This window comes from Callorhinchus milii, unplaced genomic scaffold (assembly GCF_018977255.1).
Source record: "Callorhinchus milii isolate IMCB2004 unplaced genomic scaffold, IMCB_Cmil_1.0 Scaffold13, whole genome shotgun sequence".
Taxonomy (NCBI): domain Eukaryota; kingdom Metazoa; phylum Chordata; class Chondrichthyes; order Chimaeriformes; family Callorhinchidae; genus Callorhinchus; species Callorhinchus milii.
In genome coordinates, this window is record NW_024704754.1 from 15,688,557 (window position 1) to 15,711,294 (window position 22,738).

The 22,738-nt window shown below is 41.2% G+C and overlaps 1 protein-coding gene across 1 annotated transcript in view; it reads right to left on the minus strand.

The window, feature by feature from the left end:
* wwc1 (WW and C2 domain containing 1) overlaps nucleotides 1–12,235 on the minus strand; it is a 31,872-nt gene extending 19,637 nt beyond the window's left edge. The window contains exons 1-6 of the mRNA XM_042339940.1: nucleotides 11,904–12,235; nucleotides 5,191–5,300; nucleotides 3,857–4,060; nucleotides 3,341–3,417; nucleotides 1,454–1,533; nucleotides 624–753 (exon numbers count right to left, since the gene is read on the minus strand). Coding sequence (XP_042195874.1) covers nucleotides 624–753; nucleotides 1,454–1,533; nucleotides 3,341–3,417; nucleotides 3,857–4,060; nucleotides 5,191–5,300; nucleotides 11,904–12,037 — 735 coding nt within the window. The 5' untranslated portion in view covers nucleotides 12,038–12,235. The remainder of the gene's footprint in view (nucleotides 1–623; nucleotides 754–1,453; nucleotides 1,534–3,340; nucleotides 3,418–3,856; nucleotides 4,061–5,190; nucleotides 5,301–11,903) is intronic.
* Between the last annotated feature and the right edge of the window lie 10,503 nt (nucleotides 12,236–22,738).

Here is a 22,738-nt window from a genome sequence, read left to right on the forward strand (position 1 = left end):
ATTTAACAGTCAATTCTGTAAAACTGTTCAACTGTGAACTTTACCTTAACTTTTCTGTTTTAATTGTCTGATAAGCCTAGAATTTCTGTGAATATAGCAAGAGCATTTGGCACATTGGAAATGACTATTTAATGCGCAGAGCTCTCTGGGAGCATTCAAATTTTTTTTATTCAAGATAATGGTCCAAGTTCAATGTCGCACATCAAGCTTGCTGGATACCTGGTCTCCAGATAAGCTTTGAAATGAACCCAGCGCAAGTCTCTCTTTGCATCCAGGGTGAAAAGTGACAAGTTTCGTGCAGTCCTGTTTCCCCGCAGTTGGTTTTTCATTTTCCTATGATTTTTTTTCCCCCACCTATAATAGTGAAAATTAAATCCACCTCAGTTTTGTCCAGGCCAGATCTTGTAGTGGATAATATTCCTGCTTGCTAGTCAGTTATGCTAAGTAAAAGTATAAAAAATTCTGAAAGCTGAAACAGTGGTAATGGACCCATTCAACACTGCTGATACATTGATTAGTTGGTCCAAATCCTATCCCCAAAAGTGGAAATGATTATTTCAGAGTCAGATTGATAAGACATTAAGACTTGAACTGCAACTAACTCGAACACATAAAGGCTATACCTGCATGAGGTCTCGTTTTTCCTTCTCTCCTGAGTTGATGGCCTTTTTGATCGATTTCATTTCATTGACAATGGCTTGTGCCTCGTCCAGTTTATATCCTCTTCGAGCACCAGACATCTTTAGATCAATTCTGCCATTGAAAATCCATTCAAAATATTTAACAATTAGCAAGATACAAAAGTTATTTAACATTTTCTAGTCAAAGCCCTTTAATACAAGAAACACACTAAGTTCAAAAAGTATGTGCCAACTGCATATGTAAGAACCATGTCTTTCTTAAGCATTTTAGACAATTTTGCAATCACAATGCTCACAAAAGGACAAAAGGAAGTCTTCCTTGAAAGAACTGTTCCACTAAAAGACAAGTGAGGTTATTGTGGCACCAATGACAAATTTACATCATATCTTTGCTTCCAGAACAAAAAGACTGTGACAGGATTACAGAATAAAGCCTTACATGCAACCTATACTGCTGTGTGTAATTGGCTGCCACGTTTCGACCACAAAATATAGTCAATTTACTTTACAGTAATATCTGTGAAGCACTTTGAGATGTTTCGAAGACATGATAAGGCGCTACATTAAATGCAAGGATTATTATTATTATACTGGAATGATTACATGGCTGGTACTAGGATATATAAAATTATAAAAAATATATATAAAATTAAAAGCCCTAGTATTTCACAATTTCCCATTTGTATGTGGAGATTGTATAAATGAAGAACATGCATAATTATTACTAGGCAAGATCATCACATTTTACCCACTTAAATTTAGATTAGAATATAATGAAAGTTATTAAAATTTTACAGTTCTTTAACACTTACGCCTTGAGAGTTTCAAATCCTTGCTCTTTGTACTGGAGTTCCTGCCTCATATGTGTTAGCTCCCTCTTCAGTTTATTCACCTGCAAAAGTGAAAAATAATGTTAAAAAAAAGTTTTGCACAGAAAATAGTATTAGTTAGATAATATGACACATTAACATTTCTGGTAGAATCCCTCAAAATAAATCAAATCGGCGAGCTATAATAGTCATTTTCACACACTTTCCAGCATTTCGCAATCTATAAATAATTCATTAGCAGTCCCTATGTGTTCAGTTTTGANTTTTTTTTGCAGATCCTACTAACCTCTTCTATCCTATAAAGCACTCTTCCATTCCACCTATTTCTACATCTAGGCTCGACAATGCCAATTCCCTGCTTGTCAGCCTTCCCAACTCTTCCCTCCACAAGCTGAACCCAAACTCCACCCCACCACTCGGGGCCTAAAAGCCCTGACTGTTCAGCTCCTTGGGACATCATCCTGACTTGACAGGCACTTTACAAATGTAATTTTGTATTGTATTTCTGAAGAAAGGTCCTACCCATACATTGACATTTCAGCATTCACCATTTTTATTTCTGAATTTCAGCAGTCAGTTTTAAATCTCTGTTGGAATGGGCTTAATAGGCCAAATGGCTTTTTCTCATTCCGTATGTCCTTAAGTTGAGGCACGAGTAAAAGTACAATAACTAGTGTGGTACATAAGCATCTAACAATGTATACTCTTTATCATTCATCTCTTCTGCGCCCCCACCCCACATACACATCAAAAGCTATTTATTTACTCCTGGGAAGTGCAGTGGTGAAGAGGGCATTCAGTGATAAGAAAACTAACAACCCAGTTCTTTAAATAAAACAAATATGATATTTCACTTGAGCAATTTTTCTTCATAAATTGGTTTTAAAATATATAAAATGCTGCCAAATTGGGTAAAATAAGTCTACAAGCTCTGTTAATGCGTTGTCAGATTTGTAAGAAAACATGTTTAATGGAAAAAGAATACAACTCCAACATGTTTTTAAAAACTCAAGGGTGAGATTCTGGCTGAGTTTGAAGTGTGTGTCAACTCAATGCATTTTCTTGCCAAGGGGTGTATTTTCTATTGTAATGCTGATAGAGTAACGCTTTTAATTTGGAGAATAAATTTGCAATCTCTGTGCAAGCTTACTCAGGAAACTAGGCCTCCTTTTTTGGGGCCAGACAGAAAAATGATGCTGTCAGCCAGTTCCCAAATTCTTAATTGACCTCATTAGTAGTACTTATTGAATGCAGATTGCCTGGACTCCTGAAATTCGTTTTTTGTGCGTGTGGCGTTTATCTGCAGCAAAAATGCCCATTAGTACTTACTATTTACTGTCGTTGCAGTACCGTGTAGTGCGATTGGGGTGATAATGTACATATATTCAATACAACTCAATCAGTTAGGCCTTCAGGAACGTGCCTATTAGTAATGTTTTCCTTGCTTATATGCCTACTCTGTTGCTAAGGTTCTTAATAGATATTAGAACATAAGAAAATGCTAGATGAAAAAAAGACCAAGGTCCATCAGAAAGGTGGCGATATTCCTGCACTCTTTGTAAGAATACAGGCTGAATGGAGCAAGATTACTAACTCTGCACGTTTTTGAAAACTCAAGGGTGAGACATAGGCTAAGTTTCAGTAAAATAAGCCGTGAACGTACTTGACTGTGCAACTAGCACAAGAAAACAAATAGGTCTTTAACAAATAACAAAAAATGAATACATTGCTACTGGAATTTTGAAAGGGCTCTAAAATATGAAAAACGATTCAAAAGTTGTGAACTACATAAGTCCAAACATATAATGTATGTGAATATACATTGTTCCTTATAAATCAATTAGGTTATGACTGAATAATCGTGCTCACCCTAGATTTCGTTGTTGATATTTCTGCCTTGAGAATGTCTGGATCATACTTAGTGCTGGATGAAGAGCCCGAGAATACTGAAAAATATGAACACAAAATAAATTAGCTGCATATTTTAATTGTGAAATGCTTCATGTAAATACATGGTTGAATTTATAAGAAGTCTGAGTTTGTTATTTTCAAAGCAAAATACAGTTTCAGTGAGCTCACAATCAAAATCATCTTTGAATTTTTGTATCATGCAGGGGGTTTTGAAAGAAGTTTCTCTCTGCAAAACAAATTCTAATGCTCACAACTTTTTGTTCAAAAGCTTACCCTGAAGGCAAGCTTAACTGCTGTTCACAAAATTCTACATTTGACATCTGCAATTGTAGAAGTAAGTAATCTTCTGCAGTTCAAATTTCATGATAGATGCTCTACATTAGGGTAAGTGGATGAATTCTCTGTTAACGTCATATTGCGTTGAAATCAACAAACACTGGTGTTAGGAGAAGGAAATTAGTTATCAGTACTCACAGCTTGTCTGGGAGCCAGATTTATCCTTCCAAACATCATTTAGCTGCCTGTATTCCTGTTGGGCTAGTTCTAATCTTTGTTGCTTCACCTGGAAGATCTCTTTCTGTGCAGTGAGAGCATCTTGTGCCACTATCAGATAGTCTTTCAACATACGCTCCTGTTCTCTTCGCCACTGAGCTCGAGGATCCTCAATCTGAGTCGTCTCTGAAACATAATATTCCAAGAAACAGTGTTCAAGTTTTTTTTTAAACAACTAATAAACTGAAGCAACAGATTTATAAAACGTTCAAGAAGTGACAAGTTTTCTGAACCACAATTTGACGATTTGTTCAGCTAAGGAGGAAAGGATTGTTTTGTCTAATAACTGCAACAGCATACACCAGGTAACTTGCACCACGTACTGAATGCCTCACACACATATCAGTATCATCTCGAGCATAATTCTGTGACAAAGTCTTGGGCTCAACATAAGAGTATTAAGACTGAGTTAGCCACAATTCTGCACATGCTTAAATTTTAAGACAAAATGGTTTTACATTCGAAGACTAGAATGTTGATGCATATCTAGCAAAAGTAGCAAACTATATCTGATACGTTATTACAGTCTGGAATGCACTGCCTGAAAGGAAGCAGATTCAATAGCTTTCAAAGGGGAATTGGATAAGTACTTAAAAAGGAAAGAATTGCAGGGCTATGGGATAAGAGCTGGGGAGTGGGACTCGGTAATAATAATAATAATCCTTGCATTTGATATAGCACTTTTCACGTCTTCTAGATGTCTCAAAGCGCTTCACAGAATATACTGTAACGTGAATTGACTGTATATTTGTGGGTGAAACGGCAGCCAATTACGCACAGCAGCGTCCCACAAACATCGTGGAATGAAGTGACCAATTTTATTATTGTTTTTTTTTCTTGAAGGATTATCATCAGGCGTGTGGCGTAAGGAAACTTGCCCATGGTTTCGCCCTGCCGGGAATCGAACCCAGGTCTCTCGCTTGCAAGGCGAGTGCTCTAACCACTGAGCTACACAACTCCGTAGGTAGCTCTTTCAAAGAGCCGGCACAGGCATAATGGGCCGAATGGCCTCCTTCTATGTTTCTAAGTGTTCGATTCTTTCATTTGCATTACAAATATTGTGAATGAATTGAAATTAATTATGGTATTATAGTTTTATCTATAATAGACCACAAGCCACAATAGAAAACTATCTTCCCAAGAGCTCATTTTTCCCAAATGGCCAAGGGAATGGATTTAAGGAACTGGGTAGTTGAGTTCCTATGCCATGTCACATTTACAGCAGCAAAGTAGTAATTCTTAATTGGAATACTTACGTGTATTGTGATCAATATAGTAGGCTCCAACCTGTGCATCATGTGTTTCTTCCCATCCCAATGGGAGTTCATCTCCAACACAGTCACCAAAGGTGAGAGGTTTGGTCCATCTACAAAACAAATTTTAAAAGATGTTAACTGCCTCCCTTTAAAAATATTATGAACAGTAAATTAAAGCCTCTCATAGAGGTGCACAGGATAATACTAGTCAGCAGGACCTGGAGGGACAGATCAAACACTGGAGGTAAAGATTCCTTGTATTCAGCTTCAGCTTTAAATTATTTCACACAACGTAGATCATAAAATATGTACCTTGAACCTATGTATACTCTTATATGGCACATGCCTTGAATGAATTATGCTCCAGGAATACTGCAGTCTATATCTTTTCATACCTTGATTTAACTCACTATCTTTGTAATCAAAAAAGTGCCAATCTGCTCATTAAACAAAATGACACAGTGATAATAATTTTCATAAGATTATTAATCTTTAAGACTGCAATTTAGTCCCACGCTGTAAAGCACACATTTATTGCAGCTACCTGTCCAACAGAGAAATAAATCATCGATTGTGGCTTCTTCTAAAGGATTTTTACTACAATTTGTAATGTCATATGCAGTACCAAACCAGATTTAATGAGTTTTCAGATGGTTAATTGATTAGAAAATGCAAGGATTAAAATCTCCATAAAAAAGGATCACATTCCAATGATTTTGTGAATATGACATTTATTGGATGACAATTTAGAATTGACCAACTTTTAATCTGAATTAAATCCACACTTAAATCCACACAGTGGTCTTTACTAGGGGTCCTGTAGCTCAGTGGTTAGACCACTCGGCTTGCAAGTGAGAGACCTGGGTTTGGTTCCCAGCAGGGTGAAATGTTGAGCAAGTTTCCTTACCCTATATGCCTCTGTTTACCTAGCAGTAAGTAGGAACCTGGTTATTAGTCGATTGTCGGATCACTTTTTCAGGGGTAATAATGCCTTCAAAAAAAAAATTGGTCACTTCAATCCACGACTGTTTGTCGGACACTGCTGTGTGTTTCGTGTTTCACCCACAAAATATACACTCAATTCACTTTGCAGTATATTCTGTGAAGCATTTTGAGACGTCTCGAACACGTGATAAGGCGCTATATCAAATGCAAGGATTATTAGAATACATTAGAATATACAGCACAGAAACAGGCCATTCGGGCCAACTGGTCTATGTCGGTGTTTATGCTCTACATGAGCCTTTGTAGTATTATTATTACTACAAAGTAAATAATGTGATGCACAGCATAAAAATAAATTCCTATGATCATTAGCTCTGTGGTTAACAAGCAATAAAGTAGAAATATATGTTGGCATATGTGTAGTGCAGTGCTGCCCTCTGCTCTTTGCTCCCATATCCTGTTATTCAGTAAGTAACTGGGAGTTAAGATCAAAGCTTAAACACCTTTACTATACTATTTTTGGAACTGTAGTTCTTGTGCTATATTCATAAAAGCAGAATTTCCAAAATATTAGACTGTGTCTTTTTTTACCCCATGGAGTAATTAAGCTCCTTTAATTTTGTTCTATAAAGGATTGAACGTACCATGGAGACAACAGAGATTTAACCTTAATTAGCTTTTTATCCCGATTAATGTTTAAATAACAGTGTCATTGTATAAATTAAATGCACAAGTGGTGATTTCTCTTCCTATCCCAAAACATGAACCAGTTTTTGTTTCACTAAATTTTATGAAAACTCTATTCATATATTGAAAAAGGGGACAAAAATAATACTTTCTGCCAATATTAATCACTGGAAAAAGAAAAGCAAACTTTGGCCCAAATCCTGCATAACATTTAATCAACAATGGAGGTCCAGTGATACACATTTCATTATTCGCCAGCCCTAGCTAAAAAATCAATTTACTGTCAGATACTTAAGAAACATAGGAGGGAAAGTACTGGTTCTTAGGAAATAATAAGTCTGTGAAGGAATTTAGAATAATTCACTGAAGTATATGAAGCAAATGGCATTTGGCAAAAATGATGGTGACAGGAGTAGAAATGGAGAGAATTAAGAAGAGGTGGAGCAATGTTAATGGGAGGATTAGAAGGAAGAAAATATATTATGATAGAGATCGACCACTGAGGAGGGGCAGTGAAAGGAGCGTAAAAGACGCAAAGGAAAGCGAGCCACAGTCAGTCACTCACTCATTCGGAATAGTTCCATTCAAACCTACAAAGAATTTTAGCACTATAACACTATAATTAATTGTGACTCACAGAACTTGCTTAAAGAAAAAATGTAAGCCAGTCAAGCCTCTCTACATTCCTTTTCTCCCAAAGGCAACTAATAAAAATATTTCTAATACAATACTGTACATGGTAGAATCAAATCAGAGGGGGACAAAAATCTTCTACTTTATGACCAGCTTATCAGATGTTACAGCATATCTTATTGTACAATAGACTTCTCTTAAACTTGCAGCAACACATGAAAAATACACCATCAACTGTGAATTATCATTCATTACAATACCATGATGATTGATTCTTCAGTGCAGACAATGTCATGTAATAACCACTGAATAACTTGGAAACTTAATTCCACTAAGAAAGGATGGAATGTGAATAAAATTAATCTGTGTCACCAAACCAGAATTGGCAATCTAAAAGTTTGAAATTCCTTTAATCACATTTTGAAATCCAGATAATGGTTGTAAACCTGCCGAGCTTTGCTCTCAAGGATCTGGGCATTACAAGAGAATGTGCGATGCAAGCACTGAGTGGCAAAAGTGGAAAATATTCAGTTCTCAAGAAGTAATAGCTTTCACCACAATACATACAGGCACATACAAAGTCCATACACAGTACTTTAACATTGCTAAACTGCATCAAGCTCGTACCTGTACTTGTAATCGTAACTATATAAGTTTTACATATGTACGCTACCTAGGCAAATTTCCTGTTTTCTAGAAATGGAGTGCAAACTCTCTCCCCAGAAATGATGTACAGTAGTAAAGCGACAAGAATAGCCTCTCCATCACAACCATTAAGGGTTCTGTTCTCTGTGTCCTGCTCAACTGTCCTTCATCCCTCACATCCGTGCCATGACCCTCTCTGCAACATTGTCCGTCTCCACCACTGTCTCCCACCACAGGCTGCCGATAGCCTCATTCATGCATTCATCACATCCAGGCACAATTATGCAAACTCCCTGCTTGTCGGCCTTCCCAACTCATTAGATAATTATTTGGGGAGGTCAAGTTTCCAAGGGAGAGAGCAGAGAGGAGTGGGATTGACTTGGTTATCTCTTTTAAAAGATGGGGTGAAAGGCCTCCTTCTGTGCTGTATAGTTCTATGATTCTATAACCTCCTCCCTTCACAGGTTGCAGATCATCCAGCACACTGCAGCCTGTGTCATCACCCACACCAGGCTCCGCGATCCTACCCCAGCTCGCCCAGCTCCACTGGCTCCTCATCATTGGCGGGCGGGCCTTCAGCCTCTCTGCTCCCACTCTCTGGAACGCCACCCTACAGGCGCTCTGTCTCGACCCTTCCTTGCCTTCTTCAAAACCTGTCTTGAGATACTACTCTTCGACTATGCCTTTGGTCACCCTCCTATCCCTAACCTTCCCGCTCTCCACTCCTCCTGATCCTAAACACCAGCTCAGGTACAGATCCCCGACTCTCTAGTGCCTTGGGACATCCTCCTGACGTGAAAGGCTGTATACAAATATGTTGTTGCTCATGTCTGGAAATGCACAAAATGAATTACAACAGCAGATATTAATCCTCAAGTAACCTGTAAAGTGCCACTTACTTGTGACATCAACTCAGACAAGAAAAGGCTTTTTTTTTTAAACTGGACCTAATATACCTTTAATTTGTAATCTCAACAATGTGTACAGCAAGGCAGAATTATTTTCTTAAAAGTAAATTTCTTATAAGACTAGACTAAATATTTTGTTGTTTTCGGATATACTTGAACTGATGTATGCTAGCAGTTTTGATTTCCAAAGACATTTGCCTACAGCATATACAAATAGAAAAATAAGGCAAAAAATTACACATAATTAAATATATCCAGTACTATCTATTTTTGCAGTATTTATTTTAGCCACTGCTGTTTTGGAAACAGAAATTTAACTAAATTTACAGTCCAGTGCTTCATGAATTTGTTTTGTTTACAATTCTTGTTGCTAGGAGCCTCAGGAATCCAGAGATTAATGCACATGGTATGCAGAATATTACTGGATTTACTTGGTATTATTTACTCCTCTCAGGTCTAAAGAGGGTTTTTCTTGATGTTTTTATCTTTTCTTTCACTGCATTATGTAATGCTAAACTCATAAAATGAGTCTATGGTACTGCATAAATATGTTGAGAAGTGATGCGAATTGTACGAAAAGTACTTTACAAGATGCCCAATGTCTCCACTGAATCCAATACAGTTCTGGAACTGTGAAACTGTGGGTTTGAGAGGCACTATGCAATTATTTCTTCATTGCCTTTAGCTCTAGTTACTTTTGGAATAGATTACTAGGTCTAGCACATTTTAAAGACAAAGTCGCAAATTAGGTTTCTAAAGTTTACTCAGGGAAGCTCCTTTACATCACATAGTTGTTCAAGTTTAGTTGCAAAGAAGGTGCACAAATGAGTAAATTGGGAAAAGTAAGAAATATATTTGAAACATTTAATTTCCTGCCACCATAATTTTGAAACAAATATCCTACAAGTTGAGTTTTACAAGAAAAACTATTATCTAAGTTTAGAGTACAAAGTGAAGAAAATACAGCAGAAATAACAGTAGAGTACTGCTATTAATAATATTTCTTACTGTTCTCATGAAGATTACAAAGAAAAATAAATTCTTATTCAGAGTAGTTCTAAAATATTTTCTTGCATTCTAGTGTATTAATATTAATATCGTGTCAATCAAATTTAATTGAAATAGATAAAATAATACATTCCAGTGATTCTACTTTAATGAATAGTAATGGAGAAATTAGCCCTGGGGGTTAAATGATTGCTTATCCTATCATACGTATACAGAACAATCAGAGGAGAAATGTGATTAATAGGATTTTTCAGAGGTGATTGTAATAGCATTATATAACCTTTAAATCTCACACAGCCTTCTTAAGACAAATCATCCATGCTTCATTTGATAGCATTAAAATCTGGAAAAAAAATTCTGCAAAATTACCATCATAACTATAATGCCAGTATTAGTCGATTGAATAGTTCACTGAGTTCCAGGGGAACATTAACTGACAATTCATTTTACCTGAGAAATGTTATTAAATAGGATTTTTGATTCACTTCTTTCTTTTAACATAACCAAAATTTAAAGTCAGCTCACAACACGTAATTCCTTCTGTACAATCCAATAGTTCTATTTTGAATTTAAGCCAATCAAATACCTTTATTTTTTTCACCTGATATACAAAGAATAAAAATGCAACAAAATATTTGTAAAATATATTAGATAAGGCTCAATAAGTGCTATTTAATATTCCAATAATGCTTTTATGTTTACGCTTTGTATCAAACTGGCAATTTCACAAAAATGTGAATTTCGGCATCAGATGCAAGACCACCTGTTGGGAGGTAGACTTGCATCACTAGTACTTCACATCCAGTAATTGACAGCAAAGAGCAATTAAAATATGCAGCTCATAATAACGTTCCTAATCACTGTAGATTTTGTGTCATTGTATATTTTCTGTTTTGTAAAAATAAATCAATAAGAATTTATGAAAAATAGCAATCTAATTTGAACACTTTCAAAGCATGGCCTTTTGAGAACAAAATCTATTGTCCCCACATCAAACTCCACCTCCAAAAATTTAACTCAATCTTCACAATACAGTTGCTAAAACTGCAGTGCACACAAAGCATCAAAACACCCATTTTCAAAATGATATTCTCTGCAGGCTGGAGTGCATGTATGTGGTACTCAAATCTCTTCCTCCAGTTACGCAAACAGATACTCAACATTATTAATTGGAATTGTGATCCCCGGTTCTCCTGGTAGCCAACAGAAGATTGTCAAGCAGGAAGGAGGGTTTTTTTAAAAAAAAAGCACTTCGCAATCTGATTTGGAGGAACTGTGGGCGTGAGTGAGTGAGTGTGTGTTGGTCAGCCGGGTGTCTGGCACGTGCAGAAACCCATCACCATGCTTAAGAGTATCCAAACCAAGCTGAGATTTCCACGTGGAAATCCCAGAGTCAGACTGCTGGAAGGGTACGCACGGGCGGTGCCGGTGGAGGGATAGTGGCGTTGGGGTGGGCGTTTCGCCCCCAAGACACGCAGTCGATTCACTTTCCAGTGTAGCCCGTGAAGCGCTGTGTGGGACGTCTCGGAAGACGTGTCGGGGCTCTGCGTGAAACGCAAGGATGATGATGAGGATGAGGATGATTGGAATGTGGCGCACGCGCCGTCCGCCCGCCCGCCCCGAATTCCCGGCGGGGGAATGTCACGCATGCGCATCGGCGGTCGGCGCCCCGGGGTTCACCGCTCCCCCCCCCCGCACCGCCGCCGCCGTCTGTTGGTAGAGACTGGAATGGAAGACTGGCGCATGCGCAGCTCGCCGGGGCCCCGGACCTGATCCGGCAAACAGAGAGAGAGGGGAGAGAGAGAGAGAGGGAGAGAGAGGGAGAGGGCATCTTGGGTTACCTGCCCGGGCGGGTGGTGATGGAGGGGGGGTCCGAGCCTACCTTACCTGTCGCGGGGGTCGACCCAGCTCGTCTGCTTGGTGTTGTGGTCGATGTAGTACACCTTGCCGTCGAGATCCGCTGCTTCTTCCCAGCCGGGCGGCAGCGGCAGCAGCTCCCCTCCTCCATTCGGCTTGGGCATCGCGAGCGGCGGCGGCGGCGGCGGCTGTGGCGCGTCGTCGTCGTCGTGGTGGTGCTGGCGGTGGTGCTGGCGGTGATGATCCTGGTCGTTACCAGCCCGTCCTCCATAGGAAAGTGACGCGGAGGCAGAGGAGAAGGGCCAGGGAGCTGCTCGGGGCCGGCGACGCTTCTTCCTCTTCTTCTTCTTCTTCTCCTTCAAACATCACCCCCCTCCCCTCCTCTCCTCTCTGTCCTCCCTCCCTCCCTCTCCCTCTCTCTCTCTCTCTCTCCCCCCGACAACAAGCAGCGAGCGGCTCGGCGCTGCAGCTTTCTGCCCTCACAACACCGTCTCCATCTTTAGACCAAACCCCCCCCACTCACACACACACACACACACCTTTCCTCCTCCTATCTCTCCCTCCCTCTGTCTTCACTCTCAAAGGTCTTCCTTTCACACACTCTCTCTCTCTCTCTCTGTGTGTCTCTCTCTCTCTGTGTCTCTCACTCTCTGTGTCTCTCACTCTCTCTCTGTCTCTCACACTCTCTCTCTGTGTCTCTCACTCTCTCTGTGTCTCTCACTCTCTCTCTGTCTCTCACACTCTCTCTGTGTCTCTCACTCTCACTCTCTCTGTGTCTCTCACTCTCTCTCTCTGTGTCACTCACGCTCTCTCCCTTGAAGGATGAATGAGTGAGGCCTCCTCTCCCGGGCGGGGGGGAGGGGGGGGGGGTGTGGGGGAGGGGGTCAGACCGGGTGGCCGCTGCTCGCGCCGTCGCGCGTCACTCGATTCATATCCCAACCGTCACTCTCGCGCTCTCTCACTCTTTCCCTCTGTGTGTCTCTCTGTCTCTCACACTCACTCTCTCTCACTATCTCTCACACTCTCTCTGTCTCTCACTTCTGTCTGTCACTCTCTGTCTCTCACACTCTGTCGCTCACACTCTGTCTCTCTCTCTCACTTCTCTCCGTCTGTCACTCTCTGTCTCTCACACTCTCTCTGTCTCTCTATCTCTCACTCTGTCTCTCACTCTCTCTGTCTCTTTCACTCTCTGTCTCTCACACTCTCACTCCGTCTCTCACTCTCTCTCTCACTCCCTCTGTGTGTGTGTGTGTCACCCCCCGCGCTCGAGCCGCCCCGACCCACGGCCGGAGACACAAAAGCAGCGGCCCGAGCGACGGCTGCCCGGAGTCCCAGATCTTTGGACTCCACTTTATTTTCCCTCTCGTTTCCCCTCCTCCTCCACCACCACCACCACCCGCTATAGCCTCTCTCTACGGACGCGTCCCTGTGAGGGTTTGTGGTCGGTGTGTGTGTGTGTGTGTGTGTTGTTTGTTACCGGTTGTTGACGGTGTCTACGCGGGTCGCCCTGACGCCGACTCTCTCTCTCTCTCTCGCTCGCGCGCGCGCTCTCTCTCTCTCTCTCTCTCTCGGCCGCCCGGCGCCGCGCGCCTCCGCGCTGACGTCATCCAGGTACCTCTACCGTAAAGCCAACAAGACGAGGGCCTCCCTCCGTCTCTCACCCCCTTCCATCCTCATCGCCTTGTACCGTAATGCACCTAATAGCTGAGCCACCCTTTCATCGTCGCTGCCCTGGGTTTCCATACAGCGCCTCCCACCTCCCCATCGTCGTCGTCACGTCTTCGAGACGGCAGCCTCCAACCACAACAACAACAAACAACTTGGATTCATATAACGCCCTCCCGACCGCCCTCTCGGAGCGCCTTGCGGTAACGGATCCCGGGACCGAGCCGGCGGTGGGGGGGGGAGGGGAGCGGGTGGTGGGGTTGGGGTGGGGGCGCGCGGGGGTGGGGGGGGGGGAGGTGACCGAAGGCGCGGTTGAAAAGAAAGGAGAAGCGCTTCACGGGCAATTGAGGCCGCGGCGTGAGCCGATTTGCGCTCGCGGGGGGCGCGGCGATTGAAAGTGACCGGATTTTGTTATCGTTTTCTTTTTTTCTCTCTCTCTCTCTCTCGAGGGATTATTATCAGGCTGTGTGCGGAGTAAGGAAACTTTTTCCCAAGGATTCGCCCGGCCCGGGAATGGAACCCAGGTCCTCGCGCTTGCAAAGTGAGTGCTCCAACCACTGAGCTACAGGACCGCACAGGACGGCACCGCTCATAATATAACAGTACATCTATATTGCGATGGTCATTGTAATTCCACCCCATTCGTTCCTCTAAGGTAACAATAATCCTTCTGCTTGATACAGCGCCTCGTCACGTCTTTGAGGCGTCTCAAAGCGCTTCACAGGATAGACTGTATAAAGCGGAGTGACTGTATTTTCTTGGCAAAATGCGGCAGCCTACTGTAGGCAGCAATGGCTCACAAATTGTCCTCACCGAAGAATGACCATTGTTTCACAGGGAATTGTTGGCCAGGACATCAGGAGGAAACGCCCATGAAGCCCATCTCTGCAGAGCAGTAACCCTATTGTAATAATAATAATCCTTGCATTTGATATAGAGCCTTATCACGTCTACAAGACGTCTCAAAGCGCTTCACAGCATATACTGTAAAACAAATTGACTATACTTTGGGGGCGAAATGTGGCAGCGAATTGCACACAGCAGTGTCCCCACAAGCAATCGTAGATTGAGTGACCAAATTTTTTTTGAAGGAATTATTCCCCCCGAAAAAGCAATCCACCAATCGACTAACAACCGCTTCCTACTTTACTGTTAGATAAACAGAGGTGTGTGGAGTAAGGAAACTTGCCCAACGTTTCGCCAACCCTACCGTCTATCCCACACTCCCATCACTGCAAGTCAACCTTTTATTTAAATTAATAAATAATAATTAAAATGAATAAAATAAGAATCCTGGCAATTGATATAGCACCTTATCACTTCTCGGAAGGAATTACTATGAAATGGGATACTATTTGTTGGAATAGTCTATTACACTGGGAGGACATCTCATGGTGCTTCACAAAATTTGCTATAATGGGCAGTGACTATGTTGTTTGTAGGTGACATTATCCAGGAATAGCTGTACTTTAATGCCTGCATTTTGTAAACATATAGGTCTCAAACGTATGATAACACCAATTTTATTTGCACGTGAATTTTGAGTTTTTTCATTGTAAAAGTGCAATACTTTTTTTAAAAAGATTACAATGACTAATGTTGAACATTTTTTCTCGAATAAACAATGCCACAACTGGTATTTGGTTTTAGTGCCTTTGACATTAAAGAATGTCTCATGTGCTTTACTGTACCAAATTGATTGGAAATTAAGTGAATGTTATGTAGGGAAGCACTTTACCAACCCACCTTCTAGATCGAATTGGCAGATCACGTTCCACGATAGACTCGTTATTGTCTGCTCGTGGAAGGAGTGGGCTCAATGGACCTGAATACTTTCTGATGTGATCCATTGTTATGTGGTAGAGAAACCAGATGGCTTGCTTTAGAAGCACTGGCAAATTTAATCTCTCTCAACGTAATCCGATGTGAAGTGTTTTGATACAGAGACTGGTATCCCTCCATCCATTCTCCATCAAGCTTGTGGGCTGAATTATAAATAGTTGTCCAAATATTCTGACTTTCAACGGTAAAGATATCTCAGACAGTTATGTGGTTTTAGCAATCCAACTGAGAAACTCATTTCTTATTCATTCCTGTTTTTAATGTCAATGAATCATCAAGCTACTTTTCATTCATTCCTTTGTACAGGACTCAAGCAGTCAACCACCCCCTCCCATTCACTTACATTGTATGGAATTCCTGCATAACATTTACATTTAAACATCCTAACCTTAAATATAAATTATCTGGTTTGTAATGCACACTTCACTTAATTCAATAAATCTACTGCTGTGTTTGATACAGAGATGACAGCACTGTTTAGAAGTTTCATCGATCTTGGGTTAACATTTGGTTTTTTAAGTTTGATTTCCCGAACAAAGATTAAATGAACTGTGGTTACAAACATTTGCCAGAGGACTGTTTGGATCAATATTTTACAGCAATCCATTTTTATACAATTATAATTGTAATCCAACACATAGTTAAGAGTTTGTTAGGAAGCAACTACCTGTTAAACTTTAAAATCAGCTGAGCTTGAATTTGGTGGAAGGAAATTGCCAACATGAGGTAAAATTGACCCAGGTTTAATTTGGTGTTAGTATGCACAGGGAAAACAATTAGCCATAGTTTCTGCTCCTTATTTGCTATGCATTTATTTCTCCCAAAGTGCACATATGTAAATGTTAGGGGGACAGCTCTATGGCTCAGCCTGTCGTTACTTATTCTGGTTCACATGTGGAAATTGGTCACCAGGGAGAGGCGAGACTTTTTAGAAGAAGAGGCAGGAAAGAAAATGAGATGCGAGAAAGAAAGGAAACCACCGAAGCAGAATTGATGATCTTTCTGAAATTAGACCAATGAAACAAGTAGTTTCTGATGTGCAAAACACAGCATTTAAGTCTTTTTTTCAAAATTAGTCAGAAATGAATGGGAAACAACTTCCGATTTGAAAAATGAAAATAGACCGTGCTTACTAGTTGTGATGTTATGCATGGTACTATTATTAATAATAATCCTTGCATTTGATACAGCGCCTTATCAGATGTTGAGACATCTCAAAGCGCTGCTTAGAAAATATTGTGAAGTGAATTGATTGTATATTTTGTGGGCGAAACCACAAAAAGGTGTCATTGCATGCTTTTGTTCAGTTTTGTTACGTAGGCTGCATTCACTACACCATTTTTAAAAGGGGGAAGTGCCAATGAACTGAATAGAGAATTCTGATCCGCTTTCCTATCAGCAACAACCATTAAATTCTTAATGAGCAGACTAATGAAAGGATTTTATTATAGCACAAGGCTTTCTCGGTATATTTAGTGATGCCATCTGAGGAGATCAGTGCAGTGTTAACGATTGTTTCGATTTTTTTCCCTTTATTGTTTATTGTAGTAGGACTGATAATAAAACTAGTTCTCATTGACGCAGTTGGTAAATACATTCCCAAGAGTGAAACAAAGCATTACAAAGTTGGAAAGTTGTAGGTCAAGGTTTCTCTTGTTAGCGAATCTGAACCAGTTCATCAGCTGAGGGCCTGGCAATCGGCATAAACATCCCTATTTAAAATCACATTATTAAAAATAATAATAATCCTTGCATTTGATATAGCGCCTTATCACATTGTTGAGAAGTCTCAAAGCGCTTCACAGAATATGTGTCAAGTGAATTGACTGTATTTTGTGGGCGAAACGCGGCAGCCAATTGCACACAACAGTCCCACAAACAGTCGCGAAACTTGCCTAAGGTTTCGCCCGGCCCAGGAATTGAATTGGGTTCTCTTGCTTGCGAGGCGAGTGCTCTAACCGTATGCTGCAGGACTCCACAAGTCTCCAAAGTGAATAAAACGGATATCAATGTTTCCCTTGGAATGTAAAAATTAGAAACGGAAGCAAATCTGCGTCCAATTAACGTCAGGAGGCTGTTCCAAGTGCGCTGGACAGTCAAGGAAGTGCACCCAAGCTGGGGGCTGAGATCAAGAGGGGTAGATGGCAGGCAGGATGGGGGTAGGAGGGTGACCGAAGGTACAGTTGAGGAGGAAGGTCTTGAGATGGGCCTTGAAGAAGGAAAGGGCATGAGCACTGAGGCTTATGTTTGCTCTCTCCATAGCCTAGGCCAATTGTAACACCAAGAATGCTAAGGTCACCAGAAATCAATCTTGGCACCTTCTCAGTCTGCATGACTGGAGGTGGAGTCCTGTAGCTCAGTGGTTGGAGCGCTCGCCTCGCAAGCAAGAGACCTAGGGTTCGATTCCCTGCAGAGTGAAACCTTGGGCAAGTTTCCTTACTCCACACGCCTGATAATAATCGCTCAAGAAAAAAATAACAAATTGGTCTTCAATCCATTTGTGGGACATTGCTGTGTGCAATTGCCGCATTTTGGCCACACATATAAAGTCAATTCACTTCACAGTATATTCTGTGAAGCGTTTTGAGACGTTTAGAAGACGTGAAAAGCACTATATCAAATGCAAGGATTATTATTATACTATTATATTTGTAACTTAGTTTTCCATTGAATAGAAGTTTTAGTAACTGAGCCATTAGGGGAGCCATAATTTGTTGCTTATCATTGGCTAACTACATTCATCTACCAATTCTCTTTTCTGACTTGATCGCTCTGTCTTATTCATTTGATACAGCACCTTATCACCTCTTCAAGACAATAATAGATTGCATTATATAGCGCCACACATGCAGGGTAGAGTCCCAAAGCACTTCAAGACATGTCAAGGCTCTTTCACAGGAAACACTGTAAAGTAATGTGAGAGACATTGAAAAGTAAAAGCATTTAACAAGTAGTTGCTGTCAAAAAAATTAATTTTCGCTTTCTATTTAAAGTTACCTTACAATCCACTTAAGCTTTCCCTTTTTTAACTGTAATGATGATTTATTGTGATTAAAAAAAAATACTAATGCACAGTTAAGAAGTTGCTCTACTCCTTGGCAAATCATGAACTTATGACTGCTTGGAATCCGAAACAACTCATGATATTCAGCCAGAACTTTTTCCTTTTGTTTTGCAAACTATCCAAGAATCCTGTTCAGATAGGGACATTGGCAGATTGCCATTGGCATGAAGTCACACCTTGGCAATTACTTGGGTCACATGCAATAAATTCCAAGTCAACCTATTTGCTTTCCTCTCATGCCACTCTCGGAGGGAACTAACTGTAAGCATGGTCGAAGAGGTAAGTTTTCAGGTGGCTTGGAATGAGTGGCGAGAGCATTAAGTGATTTGTAGCTGAGGGCGAGGATCCTGAAGTCGATTTGCTGGGAGCCATTGGAGCTTGGCGAGGATAGAGGTGATCAGAATGCAAAGGTTTATGCTGATACAAATACCCACTGCACATTTCCCCTGGCACAGGGTGTCAGTCACCATCTAATAATACCTTGATCAAGTGGCAATTATTCACCTGTGAGTCTTGACAGTAAATCTTAATCAGCCATTCAATTTCAGGGCACATCACCGCCAACTCCAATCCCAACCTGCACCTGACTGGATAGTTATTGCTACTGCCACTCTCATTTAGCATAAGATCAAATGTCATTACCATTACGTCTGGCTGTTCAAATAAACAATAATTCCTCAAATAGAGACAATAGCTATACCGACCCGTTGCAGCTACACTTACAACCAAAGGATCCACTGTTTCGATTTCTGTAGTTGTGGCTGAGGTTCGGGAAAACTTTGGTTTTGAGCTCTGCTACACCTTGTACAATGGTCCCACAGCCTTCGGGGATCTCAATTTGGCCATCTGTTGGATCCACTTGAATTATATACATAAGGGGAGGGAGAGGAAGAGGGGCTAAACCCCAGCCCCGTGTGAGGCCCCAACTCCCCAGGCTTCACCTGCCCCGGCTAGTCGTTGCTAGGCCGTGGCTCGGAGGAAACCGCAAACCCTGTGGCTTTACCGAGCCAACCGTCACCTGCCCAACTCCAACATGTCACCGCCCAGCCCGGGGCCAGCCAGGAGCAGCAGAAAAAGCCACTTTACTGCCGCCATCTTATTCCCGCCACTTGGCTTTGCCTGAGTGCGTGAGTGCTGCGTGCGTTCTGTGTGCCACTGGGAGTCAGCGCGGCCATCAGATGCAACTGCGTATGTGTAACTGCCATACATGTGTGATGAGCTTGTTTAGGTCATAGCTCATCAGCGATAGGAAATGCCCCAAGAGAGGTCAATCGGTTATTGAGATCTTGACTGATACACACACATACATTGCCGTTTTATTAGTCTAGAAGATTTTTATAGAGGTTAAAGTAAAGGATTTAAATCCTTTGAGAGGGCTATCTTAATTGAGGATTGATCAACTGAGTGGGTTATGGTCACTATGGCAAATATGATCAAGGACCATATCCACTGGGTACCTCGTAAGGTTTACCATTGTTAAATGTAATTCGTAAAAAGATATATTTCATGGTGCATTGTTTAAATGGGCTCCTTGCCACTTGTTAATTATTGCTCAATTTATTGTTTTGAAAATTCTTCTGCTCTGGATATCTTCTTGCAGAACAAATAATTTTGCAGGTAATAACATTCTAAGAATTAGAACATCCTGTTCTTTCCGTGAAACATGAAGACTGTTTGATGAAGCAGGTATTAACAAGCGTGATGTAATCTTTGACATGTCAGGATGTACCCAGTGCCTCAAAAACATGTTGAAGGGCCGATGAAGCAAGCAAAGTACTGATGTACTTACTCTCTCAAGGTGCTCCACGTTCCCTTTCCCCCCAAATTGTTCAGATGAAAAATATCAAATTTCTGACATTGATGCTTGCATTTCCCGCTAGAGCGCTGAAAGAGTAGCATTTGCCTCCTCTGTCTGAATACAACAACAACAATAAGATTACATTTGTACAGCGCCTTTCACGTCGGGAGGACATCCTAAGGCGCTGGACAGAGTACAGCATTTCAGATCCGAGCTGGGGTCAGGGGGGAGAAGGGAGGGGAAGGGGGGTTGACCGATGGAATGGTCGAAGAAGAGGGTTTTGAAGCGGGACTTGAAGGAGGCTAAGGAGGGGATGAGTTGGAGTGATTGGGGGATGGAATTCCAGAGGCTGGGGGCAGAGTGACTGAAGGCTCTCCCGCCAATGGTGGGGTGGGTGGGTCGGGGAACGTGGAGCAGGGCAGAGCCGGCTGGGCGGAGGGAATGGGCAGGTTGGTAGGGGGTTAGGAGGTCACAGAGGTAGGGTAGGGTGAAGCCATGGAGGGCTTTGTAAGTGAGGACCAAGATCTTGAACTGGATCCTCTGAAGGATAGGGAGCCAATGGAGTCGGGCGAGAATACCAGGAAGTGTGCTTGTTTAATCCACAGTCTCTTATTCTATGAAAGTCAGAGTGATTGCATAGAGGCAATATTTGGATACTGTGACCCTGAGCTGAGTAGAGAAAAAAAATCAGCCAGGTTTCCACTCCCAATAGCTATCACTTGTCCTCAGCTGGAAGGTGAATACAATTAATATTTTCCATGTTTGAACAGCATGATGATATTTGCACTTGAACAACGAGTGAGGCATTGGAGAGCGGCTGTAAGTCGCTAGACTTTACAGTATATTCTGTGAAGCGCTTTGAGACGTCTTAAAGACGTGATAAGGGCCTGTACCAAATACTAGGATTGTTATTTATTATATTATGGCGATGTACCCCGATCTGAGTCAGTGCCTTCAGAAAAGAACATAGAAGACACGCAGCAAAGGTCTCCAGTGCAGGTCTCCACAATGATGCAAGGTAGATTTGGGAGGTGCTGGCATGTGCTCAACACTAAAGGCTATGCAGGTCGTGGGGCTTCCTTTGTAGGAGAAAGGTTCGGGCTACGAGAAATGAGAGAGAGGAGGAAAAAGATAAAATCAAAGTGAAAGACGATTTCACCCTTTAAAAGGTTTGACCTCAAGGGCAAATGTTCCCAAGTATAAAGCTAATGGCTCTGGCCCCATGGTGTAAATATTTCTATTAGTCGGTGGTCTCGTGTCTCTCTTGCCTTCAAACGTGTTGCTATTTATTTTCGGGCTGAATTTTTAAACCAGCTCAAATGTCAGAATGAAAAAGTTTATTCCAGTCAATGCACACACTTGTCTGATAGACAGAAACTGTATCACCATCTAGTGGCTGCTATGTAGAATTTGTATTCATTTTTCATTTATTCTTATCCTGTGTATAAAAGCCACATTCTTAAACACAAAAAGAACAGGTAAGAATAATTGTGAGTTTACTCAAATATTCTTTTATTTTACGTTTTTCTTTTGTTGCTCTAAGACTCAGAACATTGGGTTCTGAACTGGGTAATAGTAAAATACTCCTCGCATTTGGTATAGCGCCTTATCACGTCGTCGAGATGTCGCAAAGCGCTTCGCAGAATATACTGTATAGTAGATTCACTGTATTTTGTGGGCAAAACAAAATGTGGGGTAAAACAACAAGTTACATTAATATAGCGCCCTTCGATCATGTCTTGGGAGTGCTGACCGATGGAATAGTTTGATGCAGAGGTAGATAGATAGCACAATAGGTTTAGGCACTGTCTTTTGAAGTTTTTTTGCACCTGGGTTCGAAATCAGACTGGATTGATGGACAAGAAAGTCTTCTCTTGGGGTGAGATGAATTAGCGGATCCTCAACCTCGTCCCCTGGTAACTCAAGTCCTCACAAATTTAATGCAGAACAGATTGGCATTAAATTGCTTGGGGAATGTAGAGGGAGCTTTCCTCGGTATCTTGACCACTGCACAGATATGCCTAACGCAAGAATGCTTGGCGGTTTAATTGGGTAGGAAAAATCATATTTCCTTCCAGCCTCACAACTCTATTAATCATTTCCACTAAAATAATCTTTCATTTTCTTTCAAAAGAGAATCAACCCGATTATGGTCCCTTTGGGTAAGCTGCACTTGTGTTTGAGTCATTTTCCTATACTTAACAACCTCATCAATACATAAAAGACATACACATCTGTACTGGATTAATGCTCTTCGAACATGAACATATTTCACGAGTATCATGAATTGAAATATTTTACATTTATTTTAGCAGCAATATCATTAGCAGGAATCCATTCTTAACTCTTGAAGGCTGTAATATTGTTTCTGTATAAAAACAAATGATTGAGCAAGATTATATTATTTCACTGCTATTAAAAATCTGCTGATTTGTATAAGAGTAATAAAGTCACACTGCCACAATAAACAGCTGAAATAAGCAACACATTGTGCTT